Genomic DNA, 15,938 nt, shown 5'->3' with positions numbered 1-15,938 from the left:
AGATTTTAACAGGGTCCGTGTCTTTCCCCTTTAAAAAGAAAACTACAGCCAATGAGCTTTGGGGTTCCGGCGCCTGCATTACTCAACGTGAACGTGAACTACCTTGGGGGGCGTCAGCTGTCCCCGAAAAGGCGGAGCGTTGACGCACGCCCCTGAGTGGTGGCCTCACCTGCCCCGGAAGTACTGTTGCGTTAGCGCCTTGCCTTCCGGGGCAGATTGTCTGTCTTTGCAGCAGCTGTAGGGAGGGGAGGCCATTTTCCGTTTCTAGGAAGAGTGAGGGCGAGAGGAGAGAGAAAAGAAGGGGAAAGAAAGGGCTCAGCGCCTCCCCGCCGGGCCGTGGACAAGAGGGACAGTTTCGGCAGGCGGGTGAGGTCGCTGACGGCCTGGAGAAGATGTTTTCCCTGTCGAACACCGTTCAGCCCCAGGTGGGTACGGCATCCAGTCCATTTTTCTCCCCCCGCCCTGCCCGCGTTTGCCGTTTGCGTTTCTTGGAAGTGGTTTCTCTTACGGGATCGTAGGAGGGAAGCGTTTAATCCAGTTGGAGTCCTGGGGTTGAGAAGGGATCGTGGCGACGCTGAGAGTAAAGGGCTGACGATGAAGCAGAAGCAAAATAGGAGCGTGATGGAGACCATGCCTTATTGATTTGATTGCGTGGAATTTTTGCTACAGAATCCATCAGGCATTGTTCAGTGTTAGACCTTCTGGGGTGGGGGTGGGGAGGGGGCAGGGGAAACGTCTGCCGTAGATGTAAAGGGAGCAAGTGATGTTTCTTTTCCATCCTTCCGCCTCTTCAAAGACTTTCGTCTTCACAGCCCCGATTCTCTACTCTTTCTTTTAAATGGAATTTAACCCAAACATGCTATAAAAATTTGAATAATCTTCTATGAATGCTTTCCCTCTTTTTTTGACCCAAAGTAAGTAATAAATATATATTGATATATTTAAGTTATTGACTGCTTGCACTTAAAATTTTGATTCAGCCTCCTCCCCATCTTTTCATTTTTGAAGCAAAAGGGCAGAGAAAAAAGATTCCAAGCGTTTTTATTTTTAATTCTTCTTTCAGGAGTAATCACCGGTGATAATGTTTTGTTCTTAGTTCATTTAAAAATCTTTTTTGATGGTGACATTTAGATTTTTTTTTGAGAGTTCTTCACAGTTTTGCAAATAAACAGTTTTTGAAAACATTCCGTTTTAAAAATAATTTTTGACGTTCTTTAGTTTCTTGGTTAAAGCATATAATTATGTTCCTCTGTGTAACCTCCACTCCCTTTTGTTTTGTTTTGAATTTTGCTAATACTGGTGGGGTAATAAAAAATAAAGTGGTTAGTTATTTATTGGGCATCAGTGATGTGCTAGGTGAACAAAGCAAATGTGGAATCTTGATGATATGAAGTAAAAAATGAGTAGGAGTTAGCCAGGTGAAGAGTGAATAGATATGAACAGGTAGACAGAACATCTGGAGGTTCTGAGATAGTGACAAGCCTAGTTGATTGGAGGAACAGGAATAAGGCCAGTGTGGCTAGAGCGTGGTGATTAAAGGGCCAGTGACGGAAAGGAGGTTGGGGAGAAGACATGATGCAGATCATACAGGGTGTTACAAGAAGGGACTTTGGGCTTCATTTTAAGTTTGTTGGAAACCATTGAATGCTTTTAAGCATGTTAAGGAGTAAAATGATCAGATTTACATTACAATCTATTACAGAGTAATAGATTACTCTGGCTTCTTGCTGTGTGGAGAATGTTGAAGGACAGAGTGGAAATGTTTTCAGTTTAGGATGTTATTGCACTAATCCAGAGAGGGATAATGCACCGCTAAGTGGTGACAGTGGTTATGGAAAGAAGGGGATGAGATTTATTTTGAAAAAAGAACAGAGGGAATTCCCTGGTGGTCCAGTGGTTAGGACTCCCTGGTCGGGAAACTAAGATCCCAGAAGCCGCGCGGTGCGGCCAAAAAAGAAAGAAAGAAAAAAAGAATAGAATTTTATGAGGGATGATGGAAAGAGGTGTTTCTGGGTTTGATCAGCTGGATGCAAGTAGGTGTTATTTACCAAGATGACCGGTGTCTGGAGGAGTCCTACCAATCGTTTGAAAAAGAATTTGACTTGGCTTGCTGAATACAACATTAAACCTTTTGAAACTGAACTGCAAGAAATTGATGTCAAGAAGACCCGATTTTAGGAAAATTTGTCATTAGCTGAATGGAGTTAGTGGTATGCAATGTCGGTAGAGGTAGTGAAGGAATTTTCTGTACTATAGGCAGTCCTAACTGGACTCACGTACGACCATTAATATGACACAGAAGTTCAACCTTTTCATTGAGGAGAGATCAAACCATCTTTTAGCAGTTTAAATTCTTTATTGAATGAGAAGAGGTACAACTAATTAAAATAAAACTTTTCAAGGTTATAGACAGGGAATTCCCTGGCAGTCCAGTGGTTAGGACTTCACACACTCGCTGAGGGCTCAGGTTCAATCCCTGCTTGGGGAACTAAATTCCCAGAAGCCGCACGGGGAGGCCAAAAAAACAAAAACAAAAAATGTATAGACAGAAAATATGTATCTTAAAATAATTTGATTCCTACAGTTTTTTGTTTGTTTGTTCTTGTTTTTTGGTCACGCTGTGCAGCTTGTGACATTGAACCCAGGCCCTCGGCAGTGAAAGCGTGGAGTCCTAACTGCTGTACCGCCAGGGAATTCCCTGATTCTTGTAATAGTTTTAAAAGAGCTTATCATTTCTTTCTGACTCTAAAAATAATACACGCTAATTGCCAAAAATCCTGAAAAGAAAAATATAAATAAGGAAGATCACCTATAATTTCATCACCCCAATAGATCACATTTTAGAATAAGTTCTTTCATCCTTTCAACTCTGCACAAATATGTGTATGCATACTTTTTAAAAAAATGTTACATAAAGGTTTATGGCTCCTTTTTTTCATTTAAAAAACAATGTTATGAATTTATTTCTGTATCAGTAACCATGGGATGAAAAGTCTTTAAGTGAAATCTGGAGTCAGATTATCTGTGTTAGAATCCTTCTTCCTATAGTACTTTCTTGCTGAGAAAGTGTGATAGAAATGTAATAGTAACTAATGTTTATAGTTGTTAGGAGGATTAAATGAGATAATATAAGTAAAGTACATAGTTCAAAATGTGGCATATAATAAGAGCCCATTTAATTTAATCATTTACTCAACAGGTATTTATTTAGCATCTACTGTGTGCATTATTGCACTGGGATACAGTATTGAATGAAATAGAGGAAGTAAGGTAGAGCAAAATAAAATATAAAGTGTTAAGTTATATTAAGTATAACGTAAAAACAGTTTATATTAAATAATTTATAAATAAAACAGAGAAAAATAATAAAATAGAGGAAAAAAACCCTTGCCACATGAAACTTATGCTCCAGTGGGAGAATGTGGTATAATAAATAAAAACTATTTGGTCTTTGTTCCCAATTCTTGGCACAGAGCTCCTAAAACCCTTGAAATTTCCTGTGATGGGCGTGTCTTTACTCTTAAAGCCCCTCTTTGGATCACACCTGGATTTACGCTAATGAGGTGACTTAAACTGGGGTTTCTAGTAAACAATATATAGGTAAATAAGTAAGTATATGAAGTGTGTTAGATAATGAAAATGTCAAGAAGGAAAAATAGAGCAGAGGAAGGCAATAAGGAATATTTTTTAGGGGAGGGTTGCTGAAATCTTACATAGGTTGTCCAGGGAGATGAATGAAAAGATGACTTGTGAGTTAGGAACTGAAGGGAGAGCAAACTATGTGACTAACTGGACAGGGGAATAAACAACAGTGAAAAGTCCTTGAGGTGAGGGCCTGCCAGGTGTTTTCCAGGAACAGAAAGGGGGATGCGGTGGTGGGAGCAGAGAGAAGGAAGGGGAACTTAGTGGTGGATCAATTTGGAGAGGTGATGAAGAGCCAGGGAGGGCTTTCTGTGTCATCATTGTTAGGACGTTGACTTTTATTGTGAGAATAGCCATTGGAGGGTTTTGAGCAGAGGAGTGATGAGATCTGACTGGCTTTAATAGAGCAGATTCAGGGAGAGAAGTTAGGATGCAGTTGTAAAAATCCACATATGGATGATGGTGGCTTAGAATAGGGTGGTGCAGTGGGGAAGTTGAAAAGTATAAAATTCTGGGTATATGCTTACTTGTTTCATGTCTGCGAAATATTTCATTTTTGTGGTGGTATCATTTGTGTAGCCACTCCCCTATTGGACATTTCTAGCTTTCCACAAATTTTTAAATATTTTGATGAAAACTGTCTTCTGTGCATATGCAAGCATAGATCATTACTTACTAGATTATTTCCTTGGAATAAATCCCTAGAAGTTAGATTGCTCGAATGGTGAAATGTATGTATTTTTAATACTTTTGCTGTATATAACCCCTATACTATCCTGAAGGTCAGTTTTCTTCCTACCAGCAATAATCTGAGTATTTATAATTTTTAATGTATAGTTTTGATATACGGTGTATATTTAACTTTTTACAATACCCAATCCTGACAATAAAAGGTTTTTTCTTCTGTTTTTATTTTAAAAAGCACTACTTATTTTCAGCTTCTATCTTTTTATAGGTTACAGTTCCTCTGAGTCATCTCATCAATGCCTTCCATTCACCGAAAAACACATCTGTTTCTGTCAGTGCATCAGTTTCTCAAAACCAGCATCGGGATGTAGTGTCTGAGCATGAGGCTCCCAGCAGTGAGGTAATAGTTTTTACCCTGGGTGTGTGAGAAAGTTTTTTTGGTTTAGTACATTGTAAACATGCCTGAAATAACTTTCTATGTTTAGGCATTTGTAACAGGGTGATTTCTGTCTTCAGCTTCATCTCCCTTTTACGATTAAAGATGTCCAACTCTGGCTTTGTTGTACATATAGAAATACTACTTTGTTTTATTTTTAACATTTAATTTATAAAAAATTTCATGTGGCAGTGTATTGGTATTCACTTCCTACGTTACTGCTTGTGTAATATCATTTAGATATTCTTTTGTGTTGCTTCAGTGGTAGCAGGGAACCTACAGTTAACTCCATAATTCCCATAATTTTCAGGAAAGATAGAATAGCAAGAAGTTATCATCTACCACCTTATAGGAGCTTTCAGTGTAATTGAACAATTAGAATATAGATACCTGAAAGTGAAATGTATAAGCTATGAAACCGTACTTTGAGTATTCAGAGAATTATAAAATCATTGTGGCCTAGGATATAGCGAATTCCCAACGTAGGAACCTTGTGTTTACAAGATTCATTAATAAGATAGTTTCTTGTAGCTCAGAATGCATTTTTCATAGTAAACATTATAATCTATAGTTAAGTTTCTCAGAAGCCTCTTTAACCATAAATAGTTTATGTTCTTAGTCCTGATATCAGGGGCTATGGCAAAGGACAGTAGAGGAGGAGTTGAAAAAAAAGTTTGCAGGACTTCCCTGGTGGCCCAGTGGTTAAGACTCCACGCTTCCAATGCAGGGGGCCCGGGTTTGATCCCCGTTCGGGGAACTACAATCCCACATGCCACGTGGCACAGCCAAAAAAAAAAAGTCTGCTTTTGGTTGGGGGTGGGATGGGGGGTGGTTGTGAGGTGAGTCTTGGGATACAATTTTACTTAGATGAAAAGTTTGTCTTTATGCTTTCCTTTTTTTTTCTTTTTTAATTGATTATTTATTTTTGGCTGTGTTGGATCTTCATTGTTGTGCGTGGGCTTTCTCTAGTTGTGGCGAGCGGGGGCTACCCTTTGCGGTGCGCAGGCTTCTCATTGCGGTGGCTTCTCGTTACGGAGCACGGGCTCTAGGCGTGCAGTCTTCAGTAGTTGTGGCTCGTGGGCTCAGTAGTTGTGGCTTGCGGGCTCTGGAGCACAGGCTCAGTAGTTGTGGCGCATGGGCTTAGCTGCTCCGCAGCATGTGGGATCTTCCCGGACCAGGGTATGAACCCGTGTCCCCTGCACTGGCAGGCGGATTGTTAACCTCTGTGCCACCAGGGAAGCCCCTATGTTTTCCTTTTATGTTATCTGCCAAATTCCTATTGCCTCTGTCTATGGGCAATCCATTCTTGTCTTCTGTTGTGACACCCTTCTTCCAATTTACAGCCCGAGAGCTTTCCTAATGATAAGACTGCATGTATCAAAATTGCTACATGCAGCAATATTATGTTCATTTTAGAAATTTTGGAAAATATTATGTAGGTAGAAGAAATTAAATTAACCTATGATCCTGCTTCTCTTTTTCTCACTTGTACTTTTATATTTTATAATAGTTGGATCATACTGTATATGCTGATTTAGATTTTGCTTGATCATTTAATAGTCTTAGGAACTTTTTATTCCATACATTTTCTGTATTTTTAATGACTTTCAGAGTGTTCATTTTATGATGTTCTCTTTTTGGATATTGTTTCCAATTTTTTGCTGCTCTGAACAACACCATTTGTACTCTCCGTGGTGCTAAATGTTTGACTATTTCATCAAGTGAAATGGCTAGGTCAGTAGTGAAGTACATTTTGGGGGCTTGAAAAGTAGCTAAACTCTAGAAGCCAATGTTGAGCTTAAAACTAATGGTCTCAGATACAGAATTGGTGTCTTATCCTCGATTTACCTTCATTATTCCTATGGTTTATCATTGATGACTGTTTGTTATTGCTTCACAAACATTTTCATTCTTCTTAAGCATCCTCCCTCATCTCTACTCGCACTTCCTTTGCTCTGAGGTTACATTGCTTTCATCAAGTCTTGCTCATCCAAACACCCACTTCACAGTACAAGCAAAAAACTTTCAACTTCCTTCAAGCTACTGACTTCTTTTCCTGTTGCTTTCAGACTTCTTGAAAAAGTAGTACTCTGAACTTAACATCTGTTCTTGCTAAACTTTTATTCATACTACATCCCATTGTAGTTTGGCTACTACTTTTACCATTTTATAGACTTGTTTTGGTATATTTTGTTGACTTCCTTAGCAGTAAGTACAGGCCTTTTTAAAAATCCACATCTTTTTCATCTTTTCCTTAGCATTTGACCTTGCTGAACATCCACTGCTTTCAAAATACTTTCATAAATTGAGTGATACTACATTGATGGTTTTTTTTTTTTCTCTTTCTGTTTTGCTGGGCGTTTTTATTGCCAGCCTTTTACACAGTGTGTGTACATTTATCTGTAATCTAATTTTCATTTTGCATAGTCTCCCAGATTATATATCTTAATGTCTATATATATTTATATGCTGATAACTCCCAAATCTATCTCCAACTCTAAAGTATCTCTAAAGTTTTAAAGTAATTATCTGGTGGCTTATTAAAATACCCCTCTGGATAGGCTCCAAGGACCTCGAAATTAAGATGTCTAAAACTGAGCTGCTTCCTCAGATTCCAGTGTTGTTTTTGTTTTTGTTTTTTGCGGTACACAGGCCTCTCACTGTTGTGGCCTCTCCTGTTGCGGCGCACAGGCTCCGGATGCGCATGCTCAGCGGCCATGGCTCACGGGCCCAGCCGCTCCGCGGCATGTGAGATCTTCCTGGCCCAGGACATGAACCCGTGTCCCCTGCATCGGCAGGCGGACTCTCAACCACTGCGCCACCAGGGAAGCCTGATTCCAGTGTATTTGATCTTAGAGTGGTTTTAGCCCCTCTTCATCAGTCTGGGTCCAACCAAGAGAGAGAGACCACATAGTCATTTGAACAGTGAATGTTTAATATAAAAAATATATAATTTTTTAGTTTAATATTTTAAAAACCCTGGTCTAACGGGATTAGAATAACTAGGGATTGGCTAGTAATAAGTAAAGAAAATTCAAATATATAGGACTTGCGGATTCAAGAAGCAGCTAATCCTCCCAGGACTGAGAGCTTCCCAGGAAGAGTTCTCCACCCCTGGGCTGAGGTTCTGAGGTTGTTGGAGAGGGAATGGCCTTGGCTCACTGAATGGCGCAGGAGTCACTGGTGCCGTGCCAGCTGAACCTGATGGAAATCTGCCCCCTTGGGTACCAGGAGAAGCTGTTCATGGGGATGTGTGTTACTGGAAAAGCTGCTGGGTACTGCTGGCAACTGTGCACTGTAGGAGCCAGGCTTTGGAGAAGCTGCACCAGTGGCAAGAACCACTCCTGGAGAAACCCATGGGTGTTATGTTGCACACAGGAGCCTGCTGAGTGAACACAATAGCCTGAACCAGGAGCAGAAACTCCTCCTACAATGTCTCTCCAGTGCCCTCTACTGACAGCTTAATGTTCTAGCCAACAAAGGAAAAATATTTAAAGGGCCCAGATCCATGAACATGGAGCCAAAAAAAGGATGAAGAGGAGCTAAGAGACAACAAATCAATAACCAGCACATCCATCCTTCTCCCTCACAATCCCTATACTTTACTGGTTTCTTCAAATGTCTGTTGTCTGTGACTTGATATTTGCATCCTTCTTAGTCAGGGCTCAGTTCAGGTTCATACCATTTTTCTCTTGTTACATCAGCCTTCTGTTCTCCAGCTTATCATCTTTGTCTTCTATTTTCTTCCTATAAAACAAAACTAATGATATTAGCTATAGAATTAAATTCAAACAAGGCTCTTCACAATATGGCCATAGCCCATCTTTCTAGTGCTTTCTTTGGTCACTAAACTTTTTACTGCATCTCAAACATTCCAAGCCCTTTGATGACTTTTTGTTTGCCCTCTTCCCCAAGGTTTCTGCCCCCATCATTTGTGAATTAAGTGTTATTTCAGTGAAGCCTTATCACTTAGGAAATTAGTTGTGTGTTCTCTTATGACTTTTTAAAAAAATATCTCTGTAATAGCAGTTACCTTATTGTATGGTAATTATCATATTCATATGTACCTTATTTCTCTTTATGTTCCTAGGACTTGATACTCATTATGTAAGGGGCATAAATTTCTGTCTTAGTTAAAAATCTGCATTTCCCTTTGTATTATAAATAGACTTTTTGGTTTCCCCATTTTAAAAGATAAAATATCTTTGTAGCTCTTGAATATTGTAGTCCTTCTGATTCCATTATGATAATGTGGTTTATGTTCTACAGTTTTTATTACCTTAAAAAGCACCTTTTAATGGCTTCCCTGGTGGCGCAGTGGTTGAGAGTCCGCCTGCCGATGCAGGGGACACGGGTTCGTGCCCCGGTCCAGGAAGATCCCACATGCCGCAGAGCGGCTGGGCCCGTGAGCCATGGCCTCTGAGCCTGCGCGTCCAGAGGCTGTGCTCCGCAACGGGGGAGGCCACAACAGTGAGAGGCCCGCGTACCGCAAAAAAAAAAAAAAAAAAAAAAAATTCACATTGTTTCAATTGATAAGTACTCTTCAAGTTAAATAGCTTGATAATAATGCTTACTTGGTATAAACAACAAGGACCTACTGTATAGCACAGGGAACTGTATTCAATATCTTGTAATAACTTGTAATGGAAAATAATCTGAAAAAGAATACATATATTTATACATATATAAGTATATGTATATATAACTGAATCACTGCTGTATACCTGAAACGTTGTAAATCAACTATATGTCAGTAAAAAAATAAAAATTAAAAAATAATAATGCTTACTTGGTTGAATTAATCTTTTACAGCCTATACTTAACTTAAGGGACCTTGGATTATCTGAATTAAAAATTGGACAAATTGATCAACTGGTAGACAGTCTACTTCCTGGAATTTGTAAGGACAAAAACGTTTCTTCCCATTGGCATACATCTCATGTATCTGCACAGTCCTTCTTTGAAAATAAATATGGTAAGTTAATATATTTTGTGTCCCAATGAAGGTAAGCCATTACAGTACTATTGATAATTTAATTGATACCACTTATTTTTTTTTGATACCACTTATTAATACACCTCTGGTTTCCAGTGTTTCATTACATTGTTGATTAGAGGGTTTTTTTTTTTCTTTTTTTTTGATTAGAGTTTTGAAATTGTCTCTAGGAAATAGCAATTTTTTGTTTCTCCGTGCTCTTAGCTAAAAGTAACTTAAGCTAGACATATATATTTTTACCTCTTGGTTTGAATTTAATTTCATTGGCAGCTATATTTGTATATCATATAAAAAAAGATAATGCAAAGGACAAGTGATAGACACTAATATGATGAAGAAATGTGATTAAATTTGCAATGCTTTTAGATAAAAATACAAAAAGCAGAGTCATACATGGGCAAATGAAAGGCAAAACTCATTTTGGTTTTTCTAATATTCGGTAAAATTATTTGTTGTATTTCATGACTTTTTTGTTTGACCGTTAGAAAATTTACTTTTTACAATTTCCCTCCAGGTTGCTTAGATATATTTAGTACTTTACGTTCCTCTTGCTTGTACAGACAACATTCAAGAACTCTTAAAAGAATTTGTTCAGATCTTCAGTACTGGCCAGGTATGAAGCAACAGTTGTACTTATTTTGAAAAAAATAATAGATTTATTTAATCTATTCAGATTTGTCTTTTTTAATGATATTAATGATTAGAAACATTCATTTGTAGCTCACAGTAGAACTTGGAGAATATTTGGAATCAACTAGTTTGGGTATATCTGTGTAATTTTTAACCTGGGAAATATAACTAGATTTTGAATGTGAGTGACAAGTGCCACAGTAAAGGAAACTCTAGGGAGCTCACGTATACCTGCTCCAAAACAATTAAGCACATTTGTTTACTTCTCTCATTTTCAAAATCCCATTGCAATGACAAAAAAAGATAAAAATAAGAAAAAAGTCAGGGCAGCAGCAGAGGGGTTTTGTAAATGGACCAGAAATTTGATGACTTTCTGGAACTTGTAAAGTAGACGAAACCCCATTGATATCAAAATCCAATATGTATTCATTCATATTTATTTAATATCAGGCACTACTGATAGGTGTTAGGCGAGAGTGATAGTTATGTAACTGAAAAAGACATATGTTATCAACCCTCATGAAGCTTATAGTAGAGTGACATGAAAGAGGTGTGTAATGCTAATTCCAGTAGAACTTAGGAAAAATCCCCAAGTTCTAAGTCAATAATAGTGAGCTCTGGGGTAGCTGATTTAGTGAAACAGTTGAAAGATTGCGAAAAGTGGGCCAGTCACAGAACAGATTTGGCTTGCAACTTTTAGACAAAAGAACACATCTCTAATAAGGTATCCGTGTGTGTATGTTGAAAGGGGACTCCTGGTTTGAGGGTTGATGCCAAAGAGAGAAACAAGATAGTAACCCAGGTTACTTTGGACTTGAATCATACACTAAAGGTACCTGCTCATTTACCATAAGTCCATGTTTTGTAGTCTAAATATATTTACCACTTTGATAGTTTTGAGGACTCCTGTCTGCAGTCAGTACTGATCATTGTGTTCTTCTTTACAAATACAAATGGTTTGCAAGAATCTCCATGTTTGAGGAAAATTTATAGCATGAAGGAGAGGCACCAGGTTGGGCAAAGAAATCTCTTTTGTAGTTCTTTGAAGAAATGGTTAATGTAGAAGACAGAAGAATACTTAAGAAGGGATGATACACTCAGTTTTAAATATTCAAGGAAGAAAAAAACTGAGCATGTATTAGGGTATAAAATATATCTTAATAACTTTTTAAAAAGTTAAAACTCAAAGGTCAGATTCTCTGATCATATGATAAAACTGAAGTCAAATAATAGAAAAGATACCTAAAAAAAATTCCTAAATATGTGGAAATGTTTAAAGATACTTTTCTAAGTGTCTTGTGGCTGAAGGGAATTGAAAACAAATTACAGACAATTATTCCTGAACCACAATGAAAATCTGCATATCTAAATCTTTGGGTTGAGGACAAACTGAAGCTGAAAGCATTGTATGAATTTTAGGAAATAAGGAAGATGGGAAATAAATTGATTAAATATTTATTTTTAGAATTTCTTTAAAAGAACATGAGAAATTAATATGGATAAGACACATTAAATTAAATGAATATAATGGCAAGAAATGGTTTTACTTAATTTAATCAAGAATCAATTTAATTTGAAAAGAAAATAGAACAAACAGTCTGATTAAGAAATGATGAGAAAATACAGTGTTAGAAGTGAAAAGTGGAAACTGTCACAGATAATGAAGATTTTTAAATTGTAATGTATATAATTTTATATTGTAAATAAAAATATGTTGAAACATAATTATTTGAGTTATAAATTACTAGCAAAATTGACCCAGGAAGAGATAAGACAATAACTATAGAATTTGAAAGATAATATCTTTCAAATATAATCTCTTTGCCCCAGAGGCACTAGGCTCAGATGGTTTTATGGCTGTATTCTGTTTTCCAAGGTCAGGAGTCTTCCTGTTATTTAAAACTTTTTTAATAAAGAAAAAGATAGACTAGGCTTCCCTGTTTATTCCATGAGATGACTGATACTAAAATATTAGTACAAAAAGAATACAATAGATTAATTTCACTTAATCTAGATATAGAAATCCTAAGTAAAGTCTAAAAAAGCACATATAGAAATATCCTAAAAATTATGATTAAGGAATACAAGAATGATTTAACATTAGGAAGTATGTTAATTTATCATGTTAATTGATTAGACAAGAAAAGGATTATTATTTGTGTATGATAAAAAGGCATGTGATATATATGCTAACTATTATGCTTCCTAAAAACTTGTAGAATAGATACGTTTAAAATTTCTGAAGTGTATCTCATTAATATGAGAAACAGGATGTCTGGTATCCTGTTTTTGTTCAGTAATTTGGAGATCCTGAAATATCTGATTAAAAAGAAAAAGGAAGTTTTATATAAGTTAAAAGGAGCAAAATTATAATTAGGTGATACAATTGTTTACCAGAAAATTCAATAAAATCAACTGAAAGGCTGCCCTGGTGCCATAGAAGATAAATGCATAAAAATCAATCGCTTTTTTTTTTTTATCCTAGCAATAGGTTTTATTTACAGTTCGTTCAAAATCCATGAAATCTTGTATCCTGACAAGAAATATGCAACATGATACATATATACACACACAGATGTATATATGTATGCATGTGAAACCTGACTGAAAGAAATAAAAGAAGAGCTGAGTAAAATAAAGTGAGAGAGTACTGTAGTCCTCTTCAGAAGAACTTAGTGTTCTAACATTATCAATTTGCACCCAGATTTTCAATGCAACTCCAATCAAAACTCGAAACATTGGTTAGGAAAATAAAGAGTTGATTTTAAATTTGGGCATTAAAAGGGAATCAGATTATTTTCTTACACCTTAAAAAGTTCCAAAGAACTGAAAACAAGTAGAAGTATTAGATGAAGTCAGTAAACTGCCTTTAAAATCTTAGTGTGAGGATGAAACTCTTTAATCAAAGCACAGTGAACAAACCACTAAAGATTAAAAGACATGGCTTCATTAACCTTACAGATTACTGTATCACTTAATTAAAAGACAAAGACATTAAAATAAATGTTTGAAATATGCATGACTAAAAGTATATCTTAAAGTATATCCATATTCTGCAAATGAAAATGGAAAAATATGAAAGGTCATGAGTGCTAAGTTCACTAAAGAAATAAAAATAATCAATAAAAATAAAAAATGTGGGCTTCCCTGGTGGCGCAGTGGTTGAGAGTCCGCCTGCCGATGCAGGGGACACGGGTTCGTGCCCCGGTCCGGGAAGAGCCCACATGCCGCGAAGCGGCTGGGCCCGTGAGCCATGGCCACTGAGCCTGCGCGTCTGGAGCCTGTGTTCTGCAATGGGAGAGGCCACAACAGTGAGAGGCCCGCGTACCGCAAAAAAAAAAAAAAAATTAAAAATGTTTTCAAAAATTTTCCTCACTTCTAATCTGAAATGCAAATTGAAACAAAATGTTACTTTCTGCCCATCAGATTTTATACAAATTAAAAAGATTTTTATTTATATTCAGTGCTGCAAAGGATATGGAGGAAAGGACACTCATATTCATTCGTGGGTGTATAAATTCTTGACAACATCCTTTTGGAGGACAGTTTCTTAGTGTTAAACAGTTCAAGTCTCACAGTGTCACTTTTAGGAATGTAGTCTGTGTGTGATGAAAGATAACAGGTACAAGATTTTTAACCGCAGCATTATTTTTAGCAATAAAAACTAGGAAACAGCTAATGCCCATAGTAGGGAAGAAGATGAGTATATTGCCATACCCTGATACATGGGAAAACTGTAAACAGCCATTAAACTGAATGCACTGCCTCATCTGTTCTGGAAAATGTCCATGATAAATTGTTAAGGGAAAGAAGACAATTGCAAAAGTTATGTACTATTTTTATAGAAAGAGCATGTTTTAATACATAGAAGTATAGTCATGGAATTGTTCAATTGGTTACTTCTGGAACACTTCAGCACACTTGTAATTAAAGTAATTAAAACGGATTGAATCTATAAATCAACTTTACTTTTTCTTGGTAATTTTAAAATGTAAAAACATAAACAAAGAACTGTGTTAAAAAAATGAGATAATAACTAGGATGTACGGGAATAGTGTCAGAGTTTTGATTCTTACGCATTTTCCTTATAAAAATTTAAAATGAGAAGTAAATATGATACTGTTTGATTCAGTTTTCATACAGTCTCGGGGTTTTAAAACTTTAAAATCAAGGACACGACGTCTACAGTCCACTTCTGAAAGATTAGCAGAAACACAACATACAGCACCATCATTTGTGAAGGTAATTAGACCTTTTATGCTGTTGTTTGAAAAAGCAGTAATTTTCAAGTTATTAAAAAGAACGTTCAATATCTGATTTCTATTGCTGACTAATAGATTTTCTTCCATCTTTCCACTTAGAATAAAGGATTAATATCCTGTGTAATCAATATAGCTAGAACTCTCCTGGGTGCCAAGCTTATCTTTCCATTAGCCTGATAGACATCTTCCTCTGTTTTTTTTTTTTCCCTGTCAATCTACACCTGCTTATGTATTCTTGGATAAGTAGCATCCACCCAAGCTAGAAACCTGCTGGACAGCTATGATCTGTCCATCTTCTCTCACCTCCCACATCCATTAATCACTAAAATCCTGTTGATTCAGCCTCTTAAGTATTTATTTCTTAAATCTGTCTTCATCCCCAGTTCCACTGCATAGATAGACCATAGTTATTTCTTGCCTAGATTCCTCTCATAAACACTCATTTAGTCTCCTTGCCTTTAGTTTTGCTACCTTTAGCCCAGCCTCCAGACTGCCATCCACCAGACTGTCTGAAATGTATCAGTGTAATGGTTGTATTCCTCTGCTTTATTGTCAGACTTCTGCCGTGTATACATACGGCATTTCATCATTTGGCATTCTGCCTACCATTTTTGTGTTCTTATCTTTCAGTGTGCCCCCTCCTCTCCTCCTACCCTCCTCCTCTCCTGGTTTTTTAAAGTCCTGTCAAACAAGATTGTTTATAGCTCTTGAGCACTAAAGGCTGCTGTTTCATGGCTCTGTCAAATTATTCATGCTCTGTGCTGCTGTGGTTCAGCTGTGCCATTCTCTGTAAGGCCTTTACTGACTTCTTAGGTAGCAGTTGTTTTATCACCATACCTAGTACCTCTAACATAGTATCAAAATGACTTCAAAAACTTAGTTGTTTGTGTATCTCTGCCCAATAGACTGAAAACGTTCAGATGATCGGTTATTTATCTTTACATCTTCAGAACTTATACAGGACCAAGTATATGCAAGGTGCTCAGTAAACATTTAATAAATGAATGAGGTTTTTCCTCCAGCAGAAATAAAGGAATGTGACCTATTCTAAGCCATTAGAACCCTAAGTCAACATGTGACCTGTTAAATGTTTTCAGTGTAGTTAGTGGTCTTATGTAGAGAGTTTCTCTATATTAATTGATGCAAGTATAGGGTCCAGTGTTAGTTTCCTAGCCATTGATTATTTATTGTTGAGTCTTAATTCTTCACATTGACAATAAAAATTTTTAATTCTAGAATTTTAATGAATTTTTTTGTGAGTGGTTGTTATATTTTGGGAGAGTAT

The 15,938-nt window shown here is 36.8% G+C and overlaps 1 protein-coding gene across 1 annotated transcript in view; it reads left to right on the top strand.

Moving 5' to 3' along the window:
* The first annotated feature begins 202 nt into the window (after positions 1-202).
* The window catches only part of YME1L1 (YME1 like 1 ATPase), a 31,056-nt gene continuing 15,320 nt past the window's right edge, over positions 203-15,938 (top strand). The window contains exons 1-5 of the mRNA XM_067701475.1: positions 203-425; positions 4,598-4,729; positions 9,578-9,740; positions 10,276-10,374; positions 14,524-14,633. Of these exons, the coding sequence (XP_067557576.1) occupies positions 393-425; positions 4,598-4,729; positions 9,578-9,740; positions 10,276-10,374; positions 14,524-14,633 (537 nt within the window). The 5' untranslated portion in view covers positions 203-392. The remainder of the gene's footprint in view (positions 426-4,597; positions 4,730-9,577; positions 9,741-10,275; positions 10,375-14,523; positions 14,634-15,938) is intronic.

Source organism: Pseudorca crassidens, chromosome 1 (genome assembly GCF_039906515.1).
Source record: "Pseudorca crassidens isolate mPseCra1 chromosome 1, mPseCra1.hap1, whole genome shotgun sequence".
Lineage (NCBI taxonomy): Eukaryota > Metazoa > Chordata > Mammalia > Artiodactyla > Delphinidae > Pseudorca > Pseudorca crassidens.
The sequence above is the reverse complement of the archived record's forward strand: the minus strand, read 5'-3'. Positions and strand labels throughout refer to the sequence as shown.